This window comes from Olea europaea, chromosome 18 (genome assembly GCF_002742605.1).
Source record: "Olea europaea var. sylvestris chromosome 18, O_europaea_v1, whole genome shotgun sequence".
Lineage (NCBI taxonomy): Eukaryota > Viridiplantae > Streptophyta > Magnoliopsida > Lamiales > Oleaceae > Olea > Olea europaea.
Window position 1 is genome coordinate 22207839 of NC_036254.1, and position 22718 is coordinate 22230556.

At 34.7% G+C, this 22718-nt stretch overlaps 1 protein-coding gene and 1 long non-coding RNA gene across 2 annotated transcripts; one reads left to right on the top strand and one right to left on the bottom strand.

The window, feature by feature from the left end:
- Positions 1-3680, bottom strand: LOC111367793. Its single transcript, XR_002697888.1, has 3 exons — positions 2248-3680; positions 979-1142; positions 1-889 (listed from the first exon to the last, which is right to left on the bottom strand). It is a non-coding gene; the product is annotated as an uncharacterized LOC111367793 (long non-coding RNA).
- An 11189-nt stretch (positions 3681-14869) lies between these two features.
- LOC111367792 lies at positions 14870-15461 on the top strand. The gene is made up of 2 exons (XM_022988853.1): positions 14870-15098; positions 15171-15461. The coding sequence occupies exons 1-2, from the start codon at positions 14883-14885 to the stop codon at positions 15438-15440; spliced, it is 486 nt and encodes a 161-aa protein (XP_022844621.1). The 5' UTR covers positions 14870-14882; the 3' UTR covers positions 15441-15461.
- Positions 15462-22718: the final 7257 nt, after the last annotated feature.

The window sequence follows — 22718 nt, forward strand, 5'->3', positions numbered from 1 at the left end:
ATTGAACACAATGCAGTTAGCAGAAAGTGTCTCAAGAATATATTTTTCATCATGACAGCAAAACCAATCCTAGTTTTCATATCAATATACCAATAGTAAAACAACATTATTAATGTTTAAACTTTTAGATAGGCATCCAACATCTAAACTAATAGGTTGAACTTCTTCATGAACACCATGAGTTTCCCCGTAGAAGTTTCTGACTAAAGGATCAGCAGCTCGGTAAGTATAACAGATAAAGGCCATTAATCAACGCCAATCAGTTGAGGTGCAGCGTATAAAAACTATTAATTGGGAGCGGACAAAAGCAATGTAGGTCTCTATAAACAACAGTGAGTCGTCAAATTTTTAGTTGGTCCCAATCCAGATCCTGCTTTCCTATCAAACTGTGCAGGTAACTGACTTTCTCACTGCTTCCTTAAAGTCCCAGATTTACAGGAGCGCGTGATTTTTTCACATTGCAGAATCTGAAATTTTAAGATGAAATATAAGACTCCACAAAATTCAGAATCTTCAATTTTACAATGACCAGGCAAAGTTCAATAGCTTGCACTAGAGAATAGACATAAAAAAGAGTCCCATCATCGGCCCACAATTTGCATCTTTAAACTTCAATTTCTTTAGACAGTCCACTCATCATATACCATGAGGTAATAAAATCTTTTTTTCCCCAATTCAGGAAAAAGATTGACTGCAATTACGTGCATGTTTGGGACAGCTCATAACCCTGTACATATATTGCTCAATTTCGGCTCAAATTCTTTTCTAAAAGCATGTCATTAAATCTCCCTTAAGCAATGAAAATATCTTCCTCAATAGAACTAATGAATGAATACGCATATGGTACATACAACAAACTAATCTCTTCAGCATCAACTGCTTCCCGAAACTAACAAAAAAAAAAAAAAAAAGCCTCAGTCAACGAATGGAGAATAAAATGAAAAACGAAATAAAGCGGCTAAGGTGCATTCATCTCACTTTGCAATACTGTCATTGTGTTCTCTAATCCTTGACAGTACACAGATTTCTACGAGCTGAATTCTCATTTATAACAGGCAAATAGCGTCCAACATCAAACAGCAATGGCACGAATGTTCTTTCCAGGCTTGTTCACACTGAATTCCGCAAAATCTCTTTTACCACTAGCAATAGCAAAAAAAAAAAAATGTCCAACATCAGGACCTCTGCATAAAGGAACAATGAATCAGTTGCAAAACAAGTACTTGACAATTTCTTTTAAAAACTTGCCTATCTTGGAATATTATGAATAATAGAAACTAAAATATGCATAGCTTCTTGACCTTAATGCAGTTTGAGATTCAGCCATAGAAATCAAATTGCATCATCATTTGGTCTACTACTATTCAAAAGTTCACACAGAATGTCCATTTTTCCTAAAGATACCCCCAGCCCCCCAATAATCATCCTTAGGGCCTGTTTGAGAGCTCGTTAAGAAAATCATCTTGAGCTAACTCTCTCTAAATCTAATCAAACAAAGAACTTTTTAAATGATCTCTTAATTGTAGCACGACAAATCTAGCAATATATATTGACTACGAAAAAAGCTGCATTAAGGACAAAAATAGCTAAGCATTAGAAATATGATGTTCTAAGCAGGATTTATTCTCTAAAAGGGGTATCTAGCACTTAAAATGGCATAATAAAGATAAGAAAGCTCAATCTTTTATAAACAAAATCCAGAAACAGCAGAAGGACTATATAAACCATAAGTAGACGAAGTGTTTGACCCAACTATCAAGAAACAGAAGCTCAATCTGTTAACTAATACACACTAATCAGACGAAATACTTGATAAACATAGACTAGCAAAATGCATTTTCCCAGATCAATATTTTGACTAACATTAATTTACAAATATAGCATACTTAACAACACATAAACACAGTGGATAATTATGGTAGAGTCACCAATTTTACCTATCATAGATCCCAAAGGGGGAAAAGACGAATAGCTAATCAACTAACAGAAAATTACCCTTCAAGAACCAACAATAAAGAGACGAACAGAAACGTGCCCTTCTAGAACCAAAAATTAACCAAAAAAATGCATCAACTATCATTAGCTTCAGAAAGTAATATGGTTCATTAAAAATTATATATTATTTATTTATTCAATTTGAATATATTCATATCTCTGTGAGCGTTTATTTCTATCTGTATATGTCTAAGACAAACATATTCTCATATTTCATAACATAAAAAGAAAACCTTGCTTGCAAATGCATACCCAGCAGATCAGTTGCCCAACAAATAAAAAAATCGTCTCTCCATTACAGGATTTGAGGGATCGATTGGCAAAAGAAATAAAATGGGAATTGTTTTTCCCTCTATATGCCGGCAGCAAGGGTTGGGGTAAATATGGAAATGGAAGGGTTTGGAGTTTTTTTGGATTGGATTATTGATTTTCTCTATTGGCCTAATATTTTTAAACAAAGAGAGTCTGCAACATTTATAAAACGTTGCGAAAGGTTCAACTTTTCGCAACGTTTGTCAAACGTTGCAAAATAGATAACATTTCGCAACTTTTTTTAAACGTTGTGAAATATCATTTTTCGCAACGTTTTTGATCTTTTGCAAAAAACATTGCTAAAAGGGTTTTTCGCAACGTTTGATAAGCGTTGCAAATATAAAAAGTTTCGCAACACTAAATAAACGTTGCAAAAGGAGACATTAGCAACATTGACTTCAAAAATGTTGCCAAATCTCAATTATTAACACCAATGGCAACATTCACTTATTAGAATGTTGCAATAGACCCTTTTGTCAACATTTAATTGATGAATGTTGCATTTTATATGTTGTAAAAACACTTTTTTGTTGTAGTGACTTTAGAATTCTTGAATCTGGCTTTAGATCTTTATATTTTGGCAGCATATTATAGGACGACATTCTGCTATTGCAAAATCGAATCTGCCCGAAGTTCAATGATTGGGCTACTTTTAGCTTATTTTCTTTCCAATAATTGTTTCATGCTAATTTCGTGGGATGCTTCAACCTTAGCTGATTCTCTGTGGCTTGAGTATTTTCGGTGGCAAGTCTGAAATTGTAATCTTGCTGGACCACGCTTAAGGCAAGTTCCCTTTTGTGGACTGATCTTATGAAAGGAAGGATTCACTAACATGATTAATTGGTGCCCTTTTCCCGGAAGTAATGAGTGTTACCCTTTCCATTGTCATCAATCAGCCGAAGTTTTATATTTTAACCCAGTACATGGATTTAAAAATGATATTTAGAATATCTCCATGTTGACGAGTTCACGATCAGAAGTGATTCAAGATCGATTTGAACAATCATAAACATAAACATTATATCAAGTAGGGAAGAAAAAATAAGATTGTATCATCTAAGAAAAAATAAGAATCATTAATCTGATTGCAGAAAAAATGTTTAAAAAGCAATCTTTTCCATACTTGAAAAAGCAAATCACATGCAAAACATATCTTGTCTTTCAATGTATCACGTATGGAGTAGACTATGGAAGGTCTTATATATTTCTTGATAATTTGAAGTATATTCAGTGTAGCTTGAAAATGGGTGGTCAAAGAGGTAGGGATAAGAAACCAATGTCATGGTCGGACGAGACCGAACATGCTTTTATCGAAATTCTTTACGAAAAAGTGAAATCAAACGCATTACAATGTTCTACATTCATGAAAGACGGTAGGATCAATGAAACCATGATAGCTTCAACAAAAATGGATTACGGCATAGATAGATTAAAGGGAAAGTGGAACCGTTTATATAAGATTCATCGCATGTTCTTTGAACTTTTGGGACATTCAGGTAGAAATTATGGCAACACTTTTATATGGTGCAGATTAACAAGTCTGATTACAAGATGTTCAAGATGGAAGGATGTAAGCACTACCACACTCTTGGGGACATATTTAACGGGACTACAGCTATTGCAGGATTAGGCAAGGCCTCCACTCAGCTTCCAAACACATCAGAGGAAGAAAGGTAGTTAAAAGATGATTTTTTGAACAGGGGAGTGCATAGACGTGCAAAAAATGATAATGAAGTCGATAAGGCTTCAAATACTCGTCGACATGACGAAATTGGCACATCGGGTGAACATCGACGTAAGGAACCTAGGATTAGTAAAAGTGATAAACTTGAGGCCTGCATGGTACAATGGTCATCTACAATTAGTTTAAGGAATGAAGAAACTAAACTTAGAACACTTTACCTAAAAGAAAAGCTTGTAAAGATTCAAGGAAAATCATGTAATCAATTGGATAGTGAAATTAATAGTCCGGTTCCTTATTCAAATGTTATTTGTTTGGACATCTTAAACAAGATGGAAGGGGTCTCTAATGAGATTTATATGAAAGAGATAAAAGCTTTTAAGGATCCCGATTTTAGGGTGTCATTTGTGAAGATGCCAAAAGCAAAGAGAGGACCTATCTTAGAACTACTTTGATGTTACTATTGTTTTAATTTTTCTAGCATCATGTTGTTTTAATTTGTGATGTTGAAGGTTAAGGTACAGTGTTATTTTCACAGCTTGAAGTACTTTTTTTCCTTTCATGGTGATGTACTGTTTTCATTTACGAACTTAGTAATGTTGTTCGTTAGAGAACTGATGTTAATTTTTCTTTAATTTCTGAATGCCTGATTGCTTGTTTTATTTGAAAGAATGATGGTTGATATGACTTATGATAATAATTGTGGTTATATTTTGTTCACAGTATGACCAGTGAATCAAATGTGGATGATACTACATTGACGAAGATTCGAGTGATGATGATTTTTTATTTATGAATGATTTTGACGCAAATTTTAGAGATTTAACGATGCTTAATTGCTTTGTTGCCAACAAAGGAAGTACCATTAGCAAGCTTGTAGAACATTATTGCTTATGGAAAAAATGTACACACTAGAAATTCTAAATGGACATCCGGACGCGTGCTATCGTAATTTTTGTATGCAGAAACATGTTTTCATGAATTTTTCTGATATTTTGAAAGAGAGAGGGTTGCTAAAAGATGGAAAAAAAGGTGAGCGTCGAGCAGGGTGTTGCTATGTCTTTTATGATTGTAGGGCACACTACACGATACAGTGTTATTGGTGATAGGTTACAGTATTTCAACACCACCATTTCAACACCACCATACACAAATAATTTAAACGAGTTATAAGGGCTGTTTGTTCATTTGGCACCGAGATAATCCATCCGACAAATCAAGACGTTATGCATGAGCGAATTTTGCACAAATATCCTTTCTTTAAGGATTGTATAGGCGCAATAGATGGAACACATGTTGCAGTTTGGGCACCTGCATTAAGACAAACATCTTTTCGTGTAAGGAAAGCTAATGTAACATAAAATGTGATGTTGACACGTGATTTTGATATGAAATTCACATTTGCGTATTCTGGTTGGGAAGGTACTGCTAATGACTCGCGAGTATTCGTTGACGCAGCCACAAGAACTCAAAAAACTTCCCAATTCCACGAGGTATATTCCTATACTTCAAATAATTGTTGCAAACATATTTACAACGTCATACTAAGGAAACTTTTTTTTTTTTTTTAATTTGCAGATCAACTTTATCTAGTTAATTCTGGATATCCAAACATGCCTGGATTTCTTGCTCCTTATCGAGGTCAAAGATATCATCTACATGATTATGTTGGATGGGGAAGACTAAGTGGGAAGGAAGAATTGTATAACTATAGACACTCCTCATGCCGTAACATTATTGAACATTGTATTGGAGTTTTAAATGCAAAATTTCCTATTTTGAAGTTGATTACCAATTATCCACTTAGTAACCAAAGACAAATCCTTACTGCATATTGCACAATAAACAACTTTATTCGTCAGGAGCACACTTTAGATAAGTTGGTCGTTGAGTAATCAGAGGAGAATTTGCCGGAGTCAAATCAAGATTAAGAAGTCATAAATTTTGATGCTAGTCAAACAGTTCAAATGGGACAAGTAAATGATCAAATTGCTACACAAATGTGGAATGACTACTCAAGACGTCGTACATGATTCCACGGATGTACTTTATATTTTGTTTAATGTCTGCTTGTTTTGCTATGACACGTAAATTTTTAATAGTGTCTATTGAACTGTTTTACCAAATTTAATTTCAGTTGTGTTTTTTATCTCTATCAAAAAATATTTCAAGATTCACCAACTTCAAAATTTATATGTTAATTAATATTACACGAACATCAATCTATTAAAATTTATTGAATAATCATATTTCTTGAATAAAATATTATAAAAAAATATTCTCAAAATTTCAAAGTAAACGCGTTTTTCAGTTTTATATTTTGAGAAACAGTTTTTCAAAATGACAAAAAAACGTATTTTTAGCAATTTTGAAATAGGTACTCAAAATCCAAAATTAATTCAAAACTCAAAACTATAAAATTGAAGCACGAAAAGAACAACCCCTAAATTTTTCATATTTCTCAATTTATTGTAAAGTGCAAGAATATCAATAGCTAAATTTTTCATATTTCTCAATTTATAGTAAATTTCTTTTGAACCTCATTATCCAAAAACTCATTTGCAAACTCTTTTTCCCTTTCCGGTGAAAATTAGGCTCAAAACAAGGTTGAAATATTTATAAACTTTCAATAAATTCTTAATTATTCTTCCCTAAGTCCCATAAAAATAGTCCCGTTTTCCTTTTTTGTCTCTGCCGAATTATATTCCTATTTTTTATTTGGAACTGTAGTTAATACATTAATTGCTCTTATTTAATGTCCTTGTCATCACAAATATAATTTAATTACCTTCAATATTGATTGCATGAATGTAGAAGTATGTTAGGAAGAATGATAGTAACATTTATTGTTTCAAGTGTGATAACTAAATTTTTTTAATCCGTGTGAAAAACAAAATATGACTATTTTTATAAGACTTGGGGTTGTAGAGAAAAGCTTTTTTTTTTTTTTTTTTTTAATAATATGACACGGATATGTTTGAGCCCTTGTTTGGTGGGCATTTTTTGGGGGGAAAAACCATTATTTTAAATAATGAATTTTTGAAGAATATGTGGTTAAAAAGTCGAGAAAAGTTTTAAATTTACATGTAAAATATTTAGCCCTTGTTTGAGCTTCATTATTTGAGAAAAATTGATTTTGGAATAATATTTTTTGAAAAATGTGTAGTTAAAAAGTAAAAAGAACTTCGGGATTTACGTGTAATATTATTTTGTTAAGAGAATGCGTGATTTATAATAAGAGAGAAAAATGGATTAAAATTTATTGTATGAATGTGTTATTGAAAACAAATATATAGAAAAAAGAGTTTTCGAAAGAATGAGAGACAAACAGAAATGAGCCGGTGTAGTTAAAATCACCCAAAAGAGCTGAAAAATTTTAAAATCAAAGTTCTTTATCCAAATTGCATACCAATCCTCACAAATTCTTACCACTATACCTCTCATTCTCTCTCTAAAATTGCTCAATTCTCCTATTTCATCGTCCTCTCTCTTAAGTACTGTAATCACAGTGGGTAGTAAATACTGACATATATATAGAGGGAAGAATACCCTTTGAGGCTTTGAGCTTTTTCCAATCCCTTGTATATAAACTTTTGGCGACAGAGTTATGTAAAACCAATGATAACTAATGTGATTTTGGTTCAAAGTCCAGTCAACAATGATCCGTTAAACTTTTCCCCTAAAAGAAGACTTGTGAGGAATTTGTCGGGGAAGGAGAGGGACCATTATAATGAGGAATTCGACAGTTACACAATTTATTCCAGAATATGTTGGGAGTCAATTGGTAGAGCTACTCAAAAGGTTCTCATCCGGTCCCATGTCTCAAAGTTCCCCGACTTCATCTCCACTTGGGAGGCACCATAACTGAAGCTATGACTTGTATAACGCATCATCACCTTCAGTAAACCTATTACCCTCACCCACATATTCTGAATTAAATGTCGCCTCCCTCACCAGTGTTGTTAAGATAATGCACGTTCTGGCCTATACAAGACAAGCTCAACAGCTGATAAGGTATTCTGCTTTTTTCATTATTGCATATAAAATTCCTTTCTTTCCCTACCAAGTACTTCAATCAATGGTTGTTTTTGTTTGTTGTGGTTGTTCTCTTTGGAGAAAGATGTGGCTCGAAGAATGTCAAAGGATGAACCTTTATCAAATATCTCACCACCTAAATCATTCTCTAGAAGCTCCAGTAGGTTCACTAATCAGGATGATTATGATGACTTTTTGAGTTTTTTGGACCATTTGTTGTGGACAATGATCCCACGACAGATCCAGGTACCAGGTAATCACAAGACATTCTTAGTTGCCATTTGTTAATTTTACGAGCAAAGCACATGTTGCTAAATTGTTTTATGGATAATTCATGACTGCACAAGTTTGTCGTCTTGCTATTGTTGGTGATGTTCGAATAAGGAATTCAGAACACCGATAATACATGAGATGAAACAAAACGTTGATGCTTGAAGAGAGGTGGCAAATTTGTCGACTTGAAATATTATGCTTCCATCGAGATGAAAACTAACTAAATGTTCAATGAAAAGAGACATAAGTGAATAAAGATGAAAATACTATTCAAATTACAGCTGTGTCTAGACTTATAGCTTACATAGAAGCGATTCAAACTTGGTGGTGATCTGGTGTATTTACCTTGCTTTCAAAATATGTGTGCACCTTTGTCTCAAAATTATGCATGAAAAGGGTGCTCAGTAAGCTGTTCATCATGGTGCTTAGAGAATTGTATCCTAAACCAGTCATCTCATATCTGCAAGTTTCTAGATAGTCACCTGAAAGAGTATTGCACGTGGAAAGGCATAAATGATGTTACTAGATTATGATCCCTTGGATAAATTGAATGCTTTGAGAATAACTGCAAAGCCTTGGTAAGTTAATCTTCATGCCAAATTTTCCTACCGAGCCTAAATTGTTCTTTGGACGTGGGATTGCTGGTCAAAAAATGTGCAGCACAAATATTAACTTAAGAAGATTGGTTTAGTTATTTCCAAAGTCTTTGACATGTTTATACATTAAGGATAAAGATGTATTGCTTTCTCTTTTCTATTATTCTTATGCAAATGTTGTTATAGTGTTGCTTTCATAATTTTTTTTATTCATTTTGACTCATTTCTAAAGCGCAACTCCCAAAATTATTTCACGGCATACTTATGTGTCCAGCTGCCTCCTCATCAGCTCTGCCTCCCTCTACCTAACATCCATCATCATCGATTTAGTGATCCCCCTTCATTCTTCTCTCCTCCTACCCCCAGATTCATTTCCACATACACCGTTGTTTCAATACCCATAGATGTAATCATCTCCTTCAGTGTTTCATTTTGTCTATATATGTCCTTAGTCTCGTACCATCCCAAAGGGTCGCATTTTTCCCTTAAATTCAAGGGAATGCATGTACTTTGACTAAATTTTCATATGTGTGAGATTGATTGCTCGTTGTAGCAATTTTATCCTCAAATCTTATAAGACCATCCATTGAAAATTCAATCTCTCATTATGCCTATATCATTAAAATCTAAAAGAGCGCTCTACAATGGATGATCTTCTAAAATTTGAGGATAAAATTGCTAAAATGGGCAATCAATCACACACATTTGAAGATGTAGTCAAAGTACATGCATTCCCTTGATTTTAAGGGAAAAATGAGATCCTTTGGACGGTGCGAGGCTATGGACTTGTATAAACAAATGAAACACTGGAGGAGATGATTGCATCTATGAGTATTGAAGCAACGATATATGTGGAAATGAATATGGGGACATGAGGAGAGGAGGATGAAGAAGTTGAGGAGAGAAGAATGGAGAGGGATCACTAAATCGATGATGGTGGATGTTAAGCAGAGGAATGAGAGGGAGGCAGAGTTGATGAAGTATGTCATGTGAAAGAATTTTAGGGGTCGTGCATGTCATGTGAAAGAATTTTAGGGGTCGTGCTCGAGTCAAATGAATAAAAAAATTCAAAAATACAAAAGCAGCACAATAAGAGCTACTATAACAACACTTGCATAATAAGAATATAAATAGAAGAAAAGAGAAAGCAATTCACAAAAGAGGAAGCAACATCTCTTCATCTTTATCCTTAATATATAAACATACATACATCTCAAAAGCTTTAGAAGTAACTAAACCAAGCTTCTAAAGTAAATAGCTGGACCAAACAAAATCCTACAGAGCAGACTTTCCTCAAAGTTGCATTACCATCTTCATGCCTAAAAAGTGAACCTAGTAAATACTTTTATATAAAAACATGAACTTATATTTATATGAACCCCAGTCACGAGATTCAAGAAAAATTACACACAAAAGAAACATGATTTGCAAACGAATTTTATTGATTATATAAAAAAAAAAAAAAGAAAGAAAGAAAGAAAGAGATAACGTAGAGTGTCTAGGTAAGTTTCGTTGGAGTGCAGTAAGTAGAAAGGATTTCAATAAGATATAATTTCATATTATTAAACACGTATAGCAGTCTGGGAATCTAGTGATAGTAGTAGGCTTGAGTGAAGGATTTGTCCTGTATGAGCTTAAGAAACATGTATGTGGTATATCCCGATGAATTGATAAGACTGCAAAAGGGATAAAAGTGCAAAAGATCACTCTACTAGATTTTTCTCTAGACTCAACACACTAGCTTAGTTTGATATGTCGTGATCACAACACCAATACTCCATGATGCGCAAAAAGACCATATTCAGTTGAGCTCAGATATAAACTAAAATTTTCTTCTATATGTCAAGCAAGCAACAATGTTTTTGGCTGAGAGTTGCAGATTTTATGAATTATTAGCGAGAAGAAAATATACTCATCACGGTATTGCTTTTGCTTCTTTACTCTAAATGCATCCACTACCTGAACATATTGATTCTATAAGATAGAAAGATAACATGCAGATAATGTGGAGGGATTGGACTACCTTTCGATGCTCTTTATCTCGTAACAGATGCTCTATGGATAGAAGATCAGGATCATTTTAGCAGGTGCCTTATACTTCAACTCGACAGCATAAAATTCTCCTCTAAAGTTATCTTTTCAGTTACACACTTCAACTTTTTCAAAGAGCTGTATACCAAATACAAAGGTGATAATGTGCCTTCAATCAGAACGGATGCTATTGGGTTCGCTTCATAGGAAATAAGATTACCTGACTAAGAAAAGGTTACCACTACAATATCGGATCTGAGGACCTACAAGGCAACAACAGACACGTCATGCATTCATTTCCAACTTGACAAGGTTGACTTGAGTAGTGATTTTGTGAAGCTACATGGAGACACATCAGATAAAGTGCAACGTAATATTTCATAATAAATAATAAATCCTAAAGAGCTTCGTTTCCCTGAGAGGGGAATGTCTATGTGAGGATCAAAGAGAAACAATTCTTGGTTCAAAAATTGACAAATACATTTCCTCAGTCATAATACCCCAAGAAAATAGTGATTGCAAAAGCTAAATGTAAACATCAGCAGTTGCTGTCTTGTATGCGTGCAGGGAACCAGAACGGTACAAAACTTAGAAAGGAATTCAAATCCAGAATAAGTTTCAGCCAAGATACCCAAATTCACTTGTGGAACATGACACTGAACCCAATATATTTGCAAGTATGGACATAAGGAACACTGAAAGCCACTAGTTTGCTTGTAAGAAACATGACACCCGTTGCACAACCTTACCTGCAGGCGCACAAAATAAACTCCAAAAATCCATAAATTTTCTTCAACTTTGCAAATAGCTTAATTCATTCCAGAAACACCTAAAACTTTCAAATCCTATGTTTGCAAATTGCTTACACAAATTGCATCAACTAATTCGCAAGTATCACCTTTTCAAACATAAAATATTTATTAGAGTGCTTATGTGTTCTAAATACAATAAACCATTAACATTAAACTTTTAAAGCTATAATTAAGTATCCAAGTCTGGAATTAGAGTCAATTTTAATGTCATGTGAAGAGTAATTGGGGAGGGAAAAGAAGCAGAACCAGGAGGAGGAAAGAAGAAGCCAATAAGAGCAACTGGAATTCAAAGTCATACGGTGCCGTTTTAAATTAAATGAAATTGTAATATGTCTTGTTAAAACACGTTTTCTTTATTTTCTTTTGGTAATACGACTTCCGGCTGAGCCTATAGATACAGAAAAGGGACAAATGGTTCTGGAAGCTTTGGTAACCTGATATTTTCAGTGGTATTGTTGAAATCGTTCATCAAGGTACTAGGAAACATCGGGGGGAAAAATAATATCCACCTTAATAGACGATGGGAGCACTCATAGTTTTTTAGATGAGACATTGGCTAGAGAGTTGAAATACAACACTGAAGAGTCCAACAAAGTAACTGTCAGGGTAGCAAATGGGGATAAACTAGAAAGTAAAGCCATTTGTCAATCAGTGGTACGGAAGATTCAAAGTTGGGAATTCCAATAAAAGCTTAGGACCCTTAAGTTGGCAGGAAGTGACATGGTTTTGGGAGTGAATTGGATGAACCAATTTGGCCCTATTGAATTTGATTTTGCTGAGGGTTATGTTAAGTTCAAGAGACAGAACACTGAGGTGAAGTTGAGAGATGAAATATCAAAATTATCAGTGGACATGATAGAGGCACAAGCGATGGAAAGGATAATGGACAAGAATCACTATGGAGTTATGGGACAATTATATGCCCCTAAAGAGGAAAAACCCAAAGAGGTGGTACCTAGCAAACTACTGGAAGTAATCCATCAATTCTAGGGGGTGTTTAAGAAACCAAAAGGGCTGCCTCCACCAAGATCACATGACCACCACATTCCTCTTAAAGAAGGTGCCCGGCCTTTTTAAAATAAGACCCTACAGGTGTCCGTTCATTCAGAAGACAGAGATAGAAAAGTTGATTAAAGAAATGCTGGAATCTGGGATTATACAAGCAAGCAATAGTCCTTTTGCCTCACCTGTACTCCTTGTCAAGAAGAAAGATGGGACTTGGAGATTCTGTGTTGATTACAGGCAGTTGAATGCCTTAACAATCAAGGACAAATTCCCAATGCCACTTATTGATGAACTATTAGATGAACTTCATGGAGCGAAGTTTTTTTCGAAAAATGATCTTAGAGCAGGTTATCATCATATAAGGGTTACTGAAAGAGATGTTCATAAGACTTCATTTAAAACACAACAAGGGCTGTATGAGATCAAGGCGATGCCCTTTAGCCTCACCAATGCACCCGCTACCTTCCAAAGCCTCATGAATGAGGTATTCAAGGACCAGCTGAGGAGATACGTCTTAGTATTTTTTGATGATATTTTAGTGTACAGCACTGATCTATCCTCTCATTGCCAACATCTAGAATCAGTAATAGGGATATTATAGAAACATCAACTATATGCCAAGAGGTCCAAGTGCAGTTTTGGGCAATTGAAGGTTGAGTACCTAGGTCATATTATTAGCAAAGAAGGAGTCTCTGCTGATCCCAGCAACGTGGAAGCAATGCAGCTATGGCCTAAACCTAGGAATATCAAACAATTGAGGGGCTTCCTAGGGTTGACTGGGTATTACAGGAAGTTTGTCAAGAGTTACGGGGTGATAGCCAGGCCATTAACAGATAAGATTAAGAAAGACAATTTTCAACGGACAGAGGCTGGAGATTTAGCCTTTGAAGGATTAAAACAAGCCATGAGTTCAACGCCTGTGCTTGCTTTACCTGATTTCCATCAACCCTTTATCATTGAAACCGATGCTTGCCAAAGTGGAATTGGTGCTGTGCTAATGCAAGGCAGAAGGCCTCTAGCTTACCTAAGCAAAGCTATTGGAATCAGGAACAGGGGTATGTCAATGTACGAAAAGGAACTACTAGCCTTAGTCACTGCTGTTAGTAAATGGAGACATTATTTAGAGGGCCACCACTTCATCATAAAGACTGACCACCAATCTCTCAAATATCTTTTAGAACAGAGGATTACAACCCCTCTTCAACAGCAATGGCTCACTAAATTGTTGGGACTCAGTTATGAAAGATTGTATAAACGAGGAATTGATAACTTAGTAGCTGATGCATTGTCAAGGAGGCATGAGAAAGAGGTGGAGTGTGCGGGAATCACCACTTTTATTCCCACTTGGATACAAGAGTTATTGATAGCTACAAGGAGGACAACTTTGCTAGGGAGAAAATCCAGTCAGTCATCTTAAATTCAACAGCAGATCCAGACTTCCTATACCTCAACAATATTTTGAAGTATAAAGGCAGGTTATACATAGGTTCAGGGGGTAATATCAAATCTAAACTAATTCAGAATATTCATGGGTCTCAAGAAGGAGGGCATACATGGCAGCATCTACAAAGCAAAGCAACATTTTTACGGGCCTGGCATGAACCGAGACATCAAAACTGACGTCTCCAGTGTGAAATCTGCCAGAAGTGTAAAGGGGAGAATGTGCCTTACCCTGGATTGTTAAAGCCTCTTCCTGTGCCTCTACATGCTTGGAGCCACATTAGTATGGACTTCATTGAAGGATTGCCTAATTCAGGAGGTAAAGATACTATATTAGTGGTGGTCTACAGATTTACAAAGTATGGTCATTTCTTGGCACTTCCGCATCCATTCACAGCCGTGACAATTGCCAAAAATTTCCTTGATTCTATTTTTAAACTTCAAGGCATACCTCAGAACATCATTTCTAACAAGGATAAGATATTTACAAGCAAATTCTGGCAAGAATTGTTTAAACTCATGGGTATCCAGCTGCATTTAAATTCTACCTACCATCCTCAATTTGATGGGCAGACAGAACGACTCAAGCAGTGCCTTGAAATGTACCTACAGTGTATGACTTTTCAACATCCTAAACAATGGGGTAAGTGGTTATCATTAGCTGAGTGGTGGTACAATACCTCCTATCATTCCTCTATCTGAATGACTCCCTTTGAAGCTCTTTATGGGATCAAGCCTCCTCAGCTCTCATTAGATCTTTACCAGCAGTCCAATGTGGCTGCAGTCGAAGAATTACTACAGCATAGGTACCAACTAAATCAACAGCTGAAAGAAAACTTAGCACAAGCAGGAGCAAAGATGAAACTATATGCTGACACGAAGCGTTCTGAGAGGTCTTTTAATGAAGGAGAGTGGGTCTTCCTCAAGCTTCATCCTTACACACAATAATCAGTGGAACACAGGATAAATCACAAGCTGGGAGCTAGATACTTTGGACCATATCAGATTACCAAGAAGATAGGCACAGTGGCATACAAATTGGCACTTCCTGCCAGCTCCAGAATTCATCCAGTCTTTCATGTTTCATTGTTCAAGAAGAAGTTAGGTGACAGGGCAATGCCAGTACTTCAATTGCCTGATGAGAATCGGTCTAAACTACCAACATATCATCCATTATCCATCTTACAGTCCAGGACCATTACTCGTAAAAAAATAACACCACCATCCAGTGGCTTATTCATTGGTCAAATTCTACTCTAGATTGTGAAACCTGGGAAGACACCGATTGGATCAAACTACAGTTTCCCTACTGTGGATCTTGGGGACAAGATCAAGGTGAGGTGAAGGGTTGTCACGTGAAGAGTAATTGGGGAGGGAAAAGAAGCAGAACTAGAAGAAGGAAAGAAGAAGCCAATAAGAGCAACTGGAATTCAAAGTCATACGGTGATGTTTTGAATTAAATGAAATTGTAATATGTTTTGTTGAAACACGTTTTCTTTATTTCATTTTGGTAATACGACTTCCAGCTGAGCCTATAGACGCAGAAAGGGGGCAAATGGTTCTGGAAGCTTTGGTAACATGATATTTTCAGTGGCACAGTTGAAATCGTTCAACATTTCTCCTCTCTTTCTTCTAAAGTTCTCTTTTATCTTATTCCCCTTCTCTTTTTTATCTTTGTTTAGTGATATAATCTTAGCTATTTCAGCTAAGTTCAGTGCATTCTCTGTGTTACAGTGAAGAGCTGCCATTGTTGAAGGTTCGAGCCGTGACATTTAATTGCTTCAAAATAACCTCGTTCATAGTTACATAAGAACAAGATATATTATTAAACATATACATATTACAATACCTTGGTAAAAAAACTTCCCTTGTCAGCCAAAGCCTCCGTAGCAAGCTTAACGGAATCAAAAACTAGAGTCTAGAGCATTCTGATTGATGGCCTCCCTAACCCACGCGACATTAATGCCCTTATAGCCATCGAGTAGCACCATGTCAAAAGCTCCGCATCCACCTTCCGCCATGAGTTTCTTAATAACGTCCTTATACTTGGGGGCCCTAGTACTCTCCCGCACGGAGAATGCACCTTCGATGGATTGAATCGAGTTGCAGTCGACTCCAATTACTAGAATGCCCATCAGCATCTTCTCGAAAGCTACTTGAATCCAGCCACCAGGTGCGGCGCAGAGATCGAGCACGAATTAGCGGAGCGAAAAATTCCGAACTAGTAATCAAGTTGAACCAGCTTCCCTGCGGCTATAGATCTGTAGCTATGCTCTTTCCCCAATTAGTATTTCTCATCAAACCGTTGTTCTCTTCGTCTTTCCCCATCGCTGTGGGGGGTTTCAGAGAATTGAAATTGGGGAGGAGGCAGGATTCGGGGTTAGGTTTCAGAGAAGGCGAGGTTGGGATTCGGACTTTATGTATAGGGTTTAGCAACATGCGGTAATATTAATTAGACCCAGTTTTTTTCCATTTTGATAAAAATGAGGATGAAAAATATAGTCGTTATGATTTATATAAGAAATAGAAATTTAAATTTGATGATTTGATGTGATTAATAATGATCATATTTTTCATTTTTTATAGTCTGTTTGAGCCCCATTTTTTACTAAGAATACATTTTAAAAATTAGATTGATGGAGAATGTATAGTTAAAAAATGAAAAAAATTAGATTTTTGTGTAATATTATTTTATTAAAAAATGTGTAGTTGAAAAGAAGAAATAGAAATATATTTTAAAAATAATGGAGACAAGCAATGGCTATATAAATAGGTTTATTTGTGTATAGTACTTACATCTCATTAATTTTTGTTCTTTTTGTCTTACCGTGTTGGATTGTGCTTCGTTGGCCTTCATTTCAGTTTTGTAGTAGAAATAGGTTTTTATTTTTTGCGGTTGAAATTTGTATTCTTTTCGTAAAATGTACTTGCATGCATCTAACGGAATTTCAAATTTGTAAACCGTACTAGAAATCTTCAAAACGAGTTTGAATCACTTGCCTTTTGTTTGCTTGTCTTCTACGCTGCCTTGTTCACACTTATTGGTCAGAAATTCGATCAAAAATGAAGAAATTTGATAGCCATAAACCAAGAACTAATTTAGAGATGATATACCTCCAAAATCAAGTCACCATCCTCATGCATTTTTCTTTCGGTGAAGAAACACGAATTTTACATTTATTTTTTCTGTTTTGTGGTATAATAGAGGTTATATTTGGTTGAGGGTGGTAGGAGGTTAAATTTTAAACTCAAAATTTATCTCCTCCCTATAAATAAAAAAAAAAAAAAAAAAAAGATATACCTTACTGGGTCACTCCACATAAGTGACCCATTTTTCATTTTTTTCAACATCTCCCACACACACATTATAGATTTGACATGATTCTAATATAATCTCAATTATATTTAAGAACAGACAACAATATACACTTATTAGGTATATAATAACAACTCTACTAGAGGCAATATATTTCTTGCTACACATAAAATATGTTTTTAACACTAGTTTGCGTATTTTTGACCCCTCAATTAATCAAAGAACATACTCAACTTTCTAATTTGTGTTGTATTCATAATTGTATCGCAAATTCAAATGTTAACACAATTATCCAGCATGTGAATACAAGTTGAGGTGTTAGATAAAATAATCTTCTTTTCCTACTTGAATCTCTTGATTTTAAGCCAGCTGCTTTTCTAGACATGTTTTACCAAACCGAAACAACCATAATTAATGTAACATGCTAAAGTAGCAAACACCGAAATAAAATTATGAGAAATAGTCAAAAGTCATATATGTAAGTGTTATGCCCCAGGTTTAATCGACTTTGGATATAAATACTTTTAATATATAATTGATGCAATTTAACGACAGATCTATTATTTAATTAATAGACAATTAAATTAAATAATAGAGTCCGTAGATTCAAATATTCGTAATTTGTTAATCACAAGGAGTTGTGATTGTAAGATACAAATTACATATGATTGAATCTTAAATTGTCTATGGCCGTAAGTAATAATGAGATAGGATATCGTTATTACGGATAGGTCATTACGTGTGGCATTTCTTACTTGAGAAGTAAGTAACCGATTTCACAAACTAAAGTGTGGTGACATTTGAATGAACACGTGGATGATTTGTTATAGAACAAAATATTAGAGACCCGCTTAGAGATTTCACATGAGTAACTATCTGAGTGTCAGTGGTTAATCTTTAACGTTCGGTAGTGGGATTGGTCATTTAACTTGAGGTCGTCATAGTACCTCATATGAGGACAGTCATGCTTTGACGGTGTTGGATGTTGCTCTGTCAAAGGCCGCTAATACGGCATCGTTCAGGTATGTCAAGAATCGTATAAAGGTTATGAATGACCACTAGAGGATTCGTCACTCTTAGATAGTAAGAGATTATGATCCATATTTTATTCGATTAAGTCGATAATGAAATCATTAGCCAAGATGTACTCATAAGTCGAAAAGGAGTTTTCGAATTACATTAACTTAATAATGGAATGAAAGATATGATCGATAATTGAGATTGACACCTATCCATATCTCGTAATTGATCGGATCATATTGACGAAAGGATTATAGTTTCACGGTAAACAAACTTGCTTGATTTTGTCATACCACGTGACATTTTTCATCACATGTATTGCTCTGAAATATTGCTAGATGTCTAGAATGGCGAGTGTGAATTATTGATAAATTAAAATGGTGTTTTAATTTATCAATTTTGATTAATTCAAAATAATATTTCACGTCGTTAGGTATTGTGATCGGGAACCCGATGGGTCGCACATAAAAGAAGAACTGGAAGATTGTGATTAGTCTATTAATAAATTTAACAAACGTTGGATAAATTAATTAATTGGATTGCTCATTTACAGGCCCGAATTAATTAATTCACGGATCAAATTTAATTAAATATTGGACCGGGTCAGGCCAGACCCATTTGAGCTTACAAAAATAAGTGATTCGGGTTTACAATTTATTAGAGAAAATTCATTATTCTTGCTAGCAAAAGAAGAAAACCCTAATCCTGCAATCTTGTTCCCTGTGTGGATTATCGTTGGAGGCTGGACAATTGGACAGTTGTGGAGATAGATTCAAGTTGCTGGAAAAAGAAAAAGCAAAGGAGTTTGCAGATCTCGTAAAATGTACAATTTCTATTTGAACAGAAAGAAATCCGTAGTGGAAATCGAAAATTATTTTAATTTTCTGCTGCTCATGTTAAGTAGATTCCCAACAATAAGGGTATATAAGTGAAGCCATATGTGCTTCAGAGACATACAATAAAGAAGTAGGGATCAATTTTTTCATTTTTCATTGGTCGTTAAAACACATGTGGTATGCAACACGTGTCATGATGTTTTATTTCTTTCTTAGAGCGTATATCCAATCTTAAAAATAAAATACACTGTACAAATCATAGTTCAGATATTCCTCAATATTTAACATGAGTTCTCCTTGGCAATCTCAATCAAGAACTTGATTTGGTTATAGAACATGTTTTATAGATAACAAAATACATACCAATTACTTGTTGTAATCTAATTAAGGCGACTAGATCATATAAACAATGTGATCAATGTTCCTAATCTTAGCACACCTCAAAGTATCTAAGGCGATTGTTCGTGTGAGTGAACCAACCTCAACACGTTTGACATAATTTATGTGTGCATATTCAATGGTAGTCCAAAAATCACAACAAAATATTACTCTTAACTTATGAACTCAAAACATTGTTCATTAATGGACTTATATGAAAAAGTTCACATATTACATAACTTAAATTCTATGCAATCCTAGAGATTTAACATGAGTCATAAATATATCTCAAGGGATAGGTTTTGTAAATGGATCAGCTACCATTTGTTGCGTAGAAATATATTGCAAACCCACTTCTTTCTTTCCCATGATGTTTCTTACAAAATTATATTATGAATCAATGTGTTCGATTCTATTGTGATATTTGAGATTCTTTGTATATGTAATAATTGTCCGACTATCACGGTAAACCAAAATTATATGCATGTTTGTTTCTTGCTACTCCAAGAGATGACACCATTATTAAACAAGAATGTCTATCCTGAAGTTGATTTGCGCTCATCTAGGTCTTTATCCCAATCAGCATATGTGTATCCTTTTAAGCACAAATCATTCCATTAATGGCACAAGGAATAATTAGCAGTACTCTTCATGTATCTTCATATAATCTTAATAGTTTTCTAATGCTCTCTTTCGAGATTAGATTAATACCTGCTGACGAGATTAGCGACATATCAAATGTTGGGACAAGTACATGTCAAAACATAAATTAAGCTCCCAACGGCAATAGAGTATAAAACTCTAGACATTTCTTCTTTTTCCTCAAAAGTTTTAGGATACATACGAAGATTTAGAACTTTGCCTTTTGATACAGGAATGTCAATGGGATTGCAATTCTCCATTTTGAAATGTTCAAGAATTATCTTTTTGTATGGCTTTTGTCACAGAGCAAGAAACCTCTTCGAACGATCTCTATAGATTTTAACACATAGTATATAATCTGCTTCGCTCATGTACTTCATTTCAAATTTTGAAGACAAACCATTTCTAAATGATTTTAATATAAATAGTATAAAATATGCTTCGCTTATGTACTTCATTTCAAATTTTGAGGATAACCATTTCTTAAGGATTTTAATATACTTCTTATTATTCTCAGCCAGTAAGATATTATCTACTTAGAGAGAAAATTATAAATTTCTCTTTGAATCTTTTCAAATAAATACAGTGATCTTCGTCCATCATGACAAAATTGTACGAGACAACTGCTTTGTCAAACCTCAAGTACCACTTTCTAGAAGACTGCTTTAAGTCATAGATTGATCTATTTCATCCAATTCTCAATTGAGAAAGGCAGTCTTCACGTCCATTTGATGTAATTCTAAATCTAAACATGCCACAATAACTAAGAGTAGGCAAATTGAAGTAAATCTTACTACTAGTGAAAATGCCTCTTCATAATTTATACCATCATGTTGAGTATAACCCTTTGCAACAAAGCGAGCCTTGTACCTCTATATAGTCCCATCAGCTCTTCGCTTTATTGGGGAATCCATTTGTTTCCAATGGCTTTTTGACCAGATGGAAGATCAACCATGTTTCAGACGTTTTTCGACCAAATGGAAGATTAACCATATCTCAAACTTGATTCGATTTCATAACTCCACATCTTCTTCCATTGCATTCTTCCACTTGTGCTTGCAGGCATGAAAAAGCTTACTGTACAAATTTTGGTTCTTCATCATCTTCTAGAGATACTAGAAAAACTTGTCCTTCAATCTCGAAATAGCGTTCAGGCATACTCTTATGAAGTGAAAGCTCTTATGTGACCCTGTCACTTGAAATTGGAGTTAAATTGCTCCAACTTGGAACGATAGGTGGAAATGTTTCCTTTTGCATCTCAGTTGATCCATCTAGCACAACTTTTGTAATGTAATTCATATAGAGGTTCTTCCCTTTTAGTTTCTCCCTTATTAGGAAAATCACTCTCAAGAAACGTCACATCATGTGACTATCTCAGTTTAAGTCTCATTTTGATTTTCATCTATGAACACATATCATTTGGACTTGTCGGAGTATCTTTTAAAGAGAACTCAAATCAAGGGATCTACCTATTCAATGCTGATATGGTGTGGTAGGTGCCAATTTAGAGGAAACTCTGTTAAGAATATAGATCATAGTTAACAAAGCACCTCCTCAATAGGAAATAGGTAAATTAGCCTGTGCTATCATGGGTCTCACCATTTCTAGCAACGTTCTATTCCTCCTTTCAGAAACACCATTTTTATTGTGGTGTATTGGAAATAGTTAACTATATAATTATTCTCTTATCATTACAGAGTTCTTTGAACTTCTCGGATTTCTTCGATCAATTCTTAAGGCTTTCACTTTTCTATCTATTTAATTTTCTACCACATTTAAATAATGTCTAAAGCATTCTAATACCTCTGACTTATGAGAAATCAAATAGATATAACTATGTTGCGTGAACTAGTCAATAAAAGTAATGAATTAAGTGGCTCCATGTCTTACCCTCACATTAATAGGGCCATATATATCTGAATGCACTAACTGCAATGGAAGTTCAGCTCTTAAGGCTTTACCAAATGGTTTCCGTATTGTTTCTTCGATTAGGCAATGTTCACAAGTAGGTAACAAAACTTTAGAGATTGAACGTAGCAAGCCTTCTTTGGCTAACGTATTTATTCTTTATTGTCCAATATGTCTTAACCTAGCATATCATATAGATGTATCAACATTCAAATCTTTGGAAGTAGGAGAAGAAGATACATTTATAGAAAAACAACAATCAACTTATAAGTGTTTAGATTGCAATCCAACACTACAAAACCACCTTCCACATGTCCAGATCCGTGAAATATATTACCATTGTTTATACGCGCATTATTACTTCAAAATCTCAAACTAAAATCTCATATTAAAAGAACAATACGAAAATTAAATTCCTTTGTATTCTTGGTGCAAACA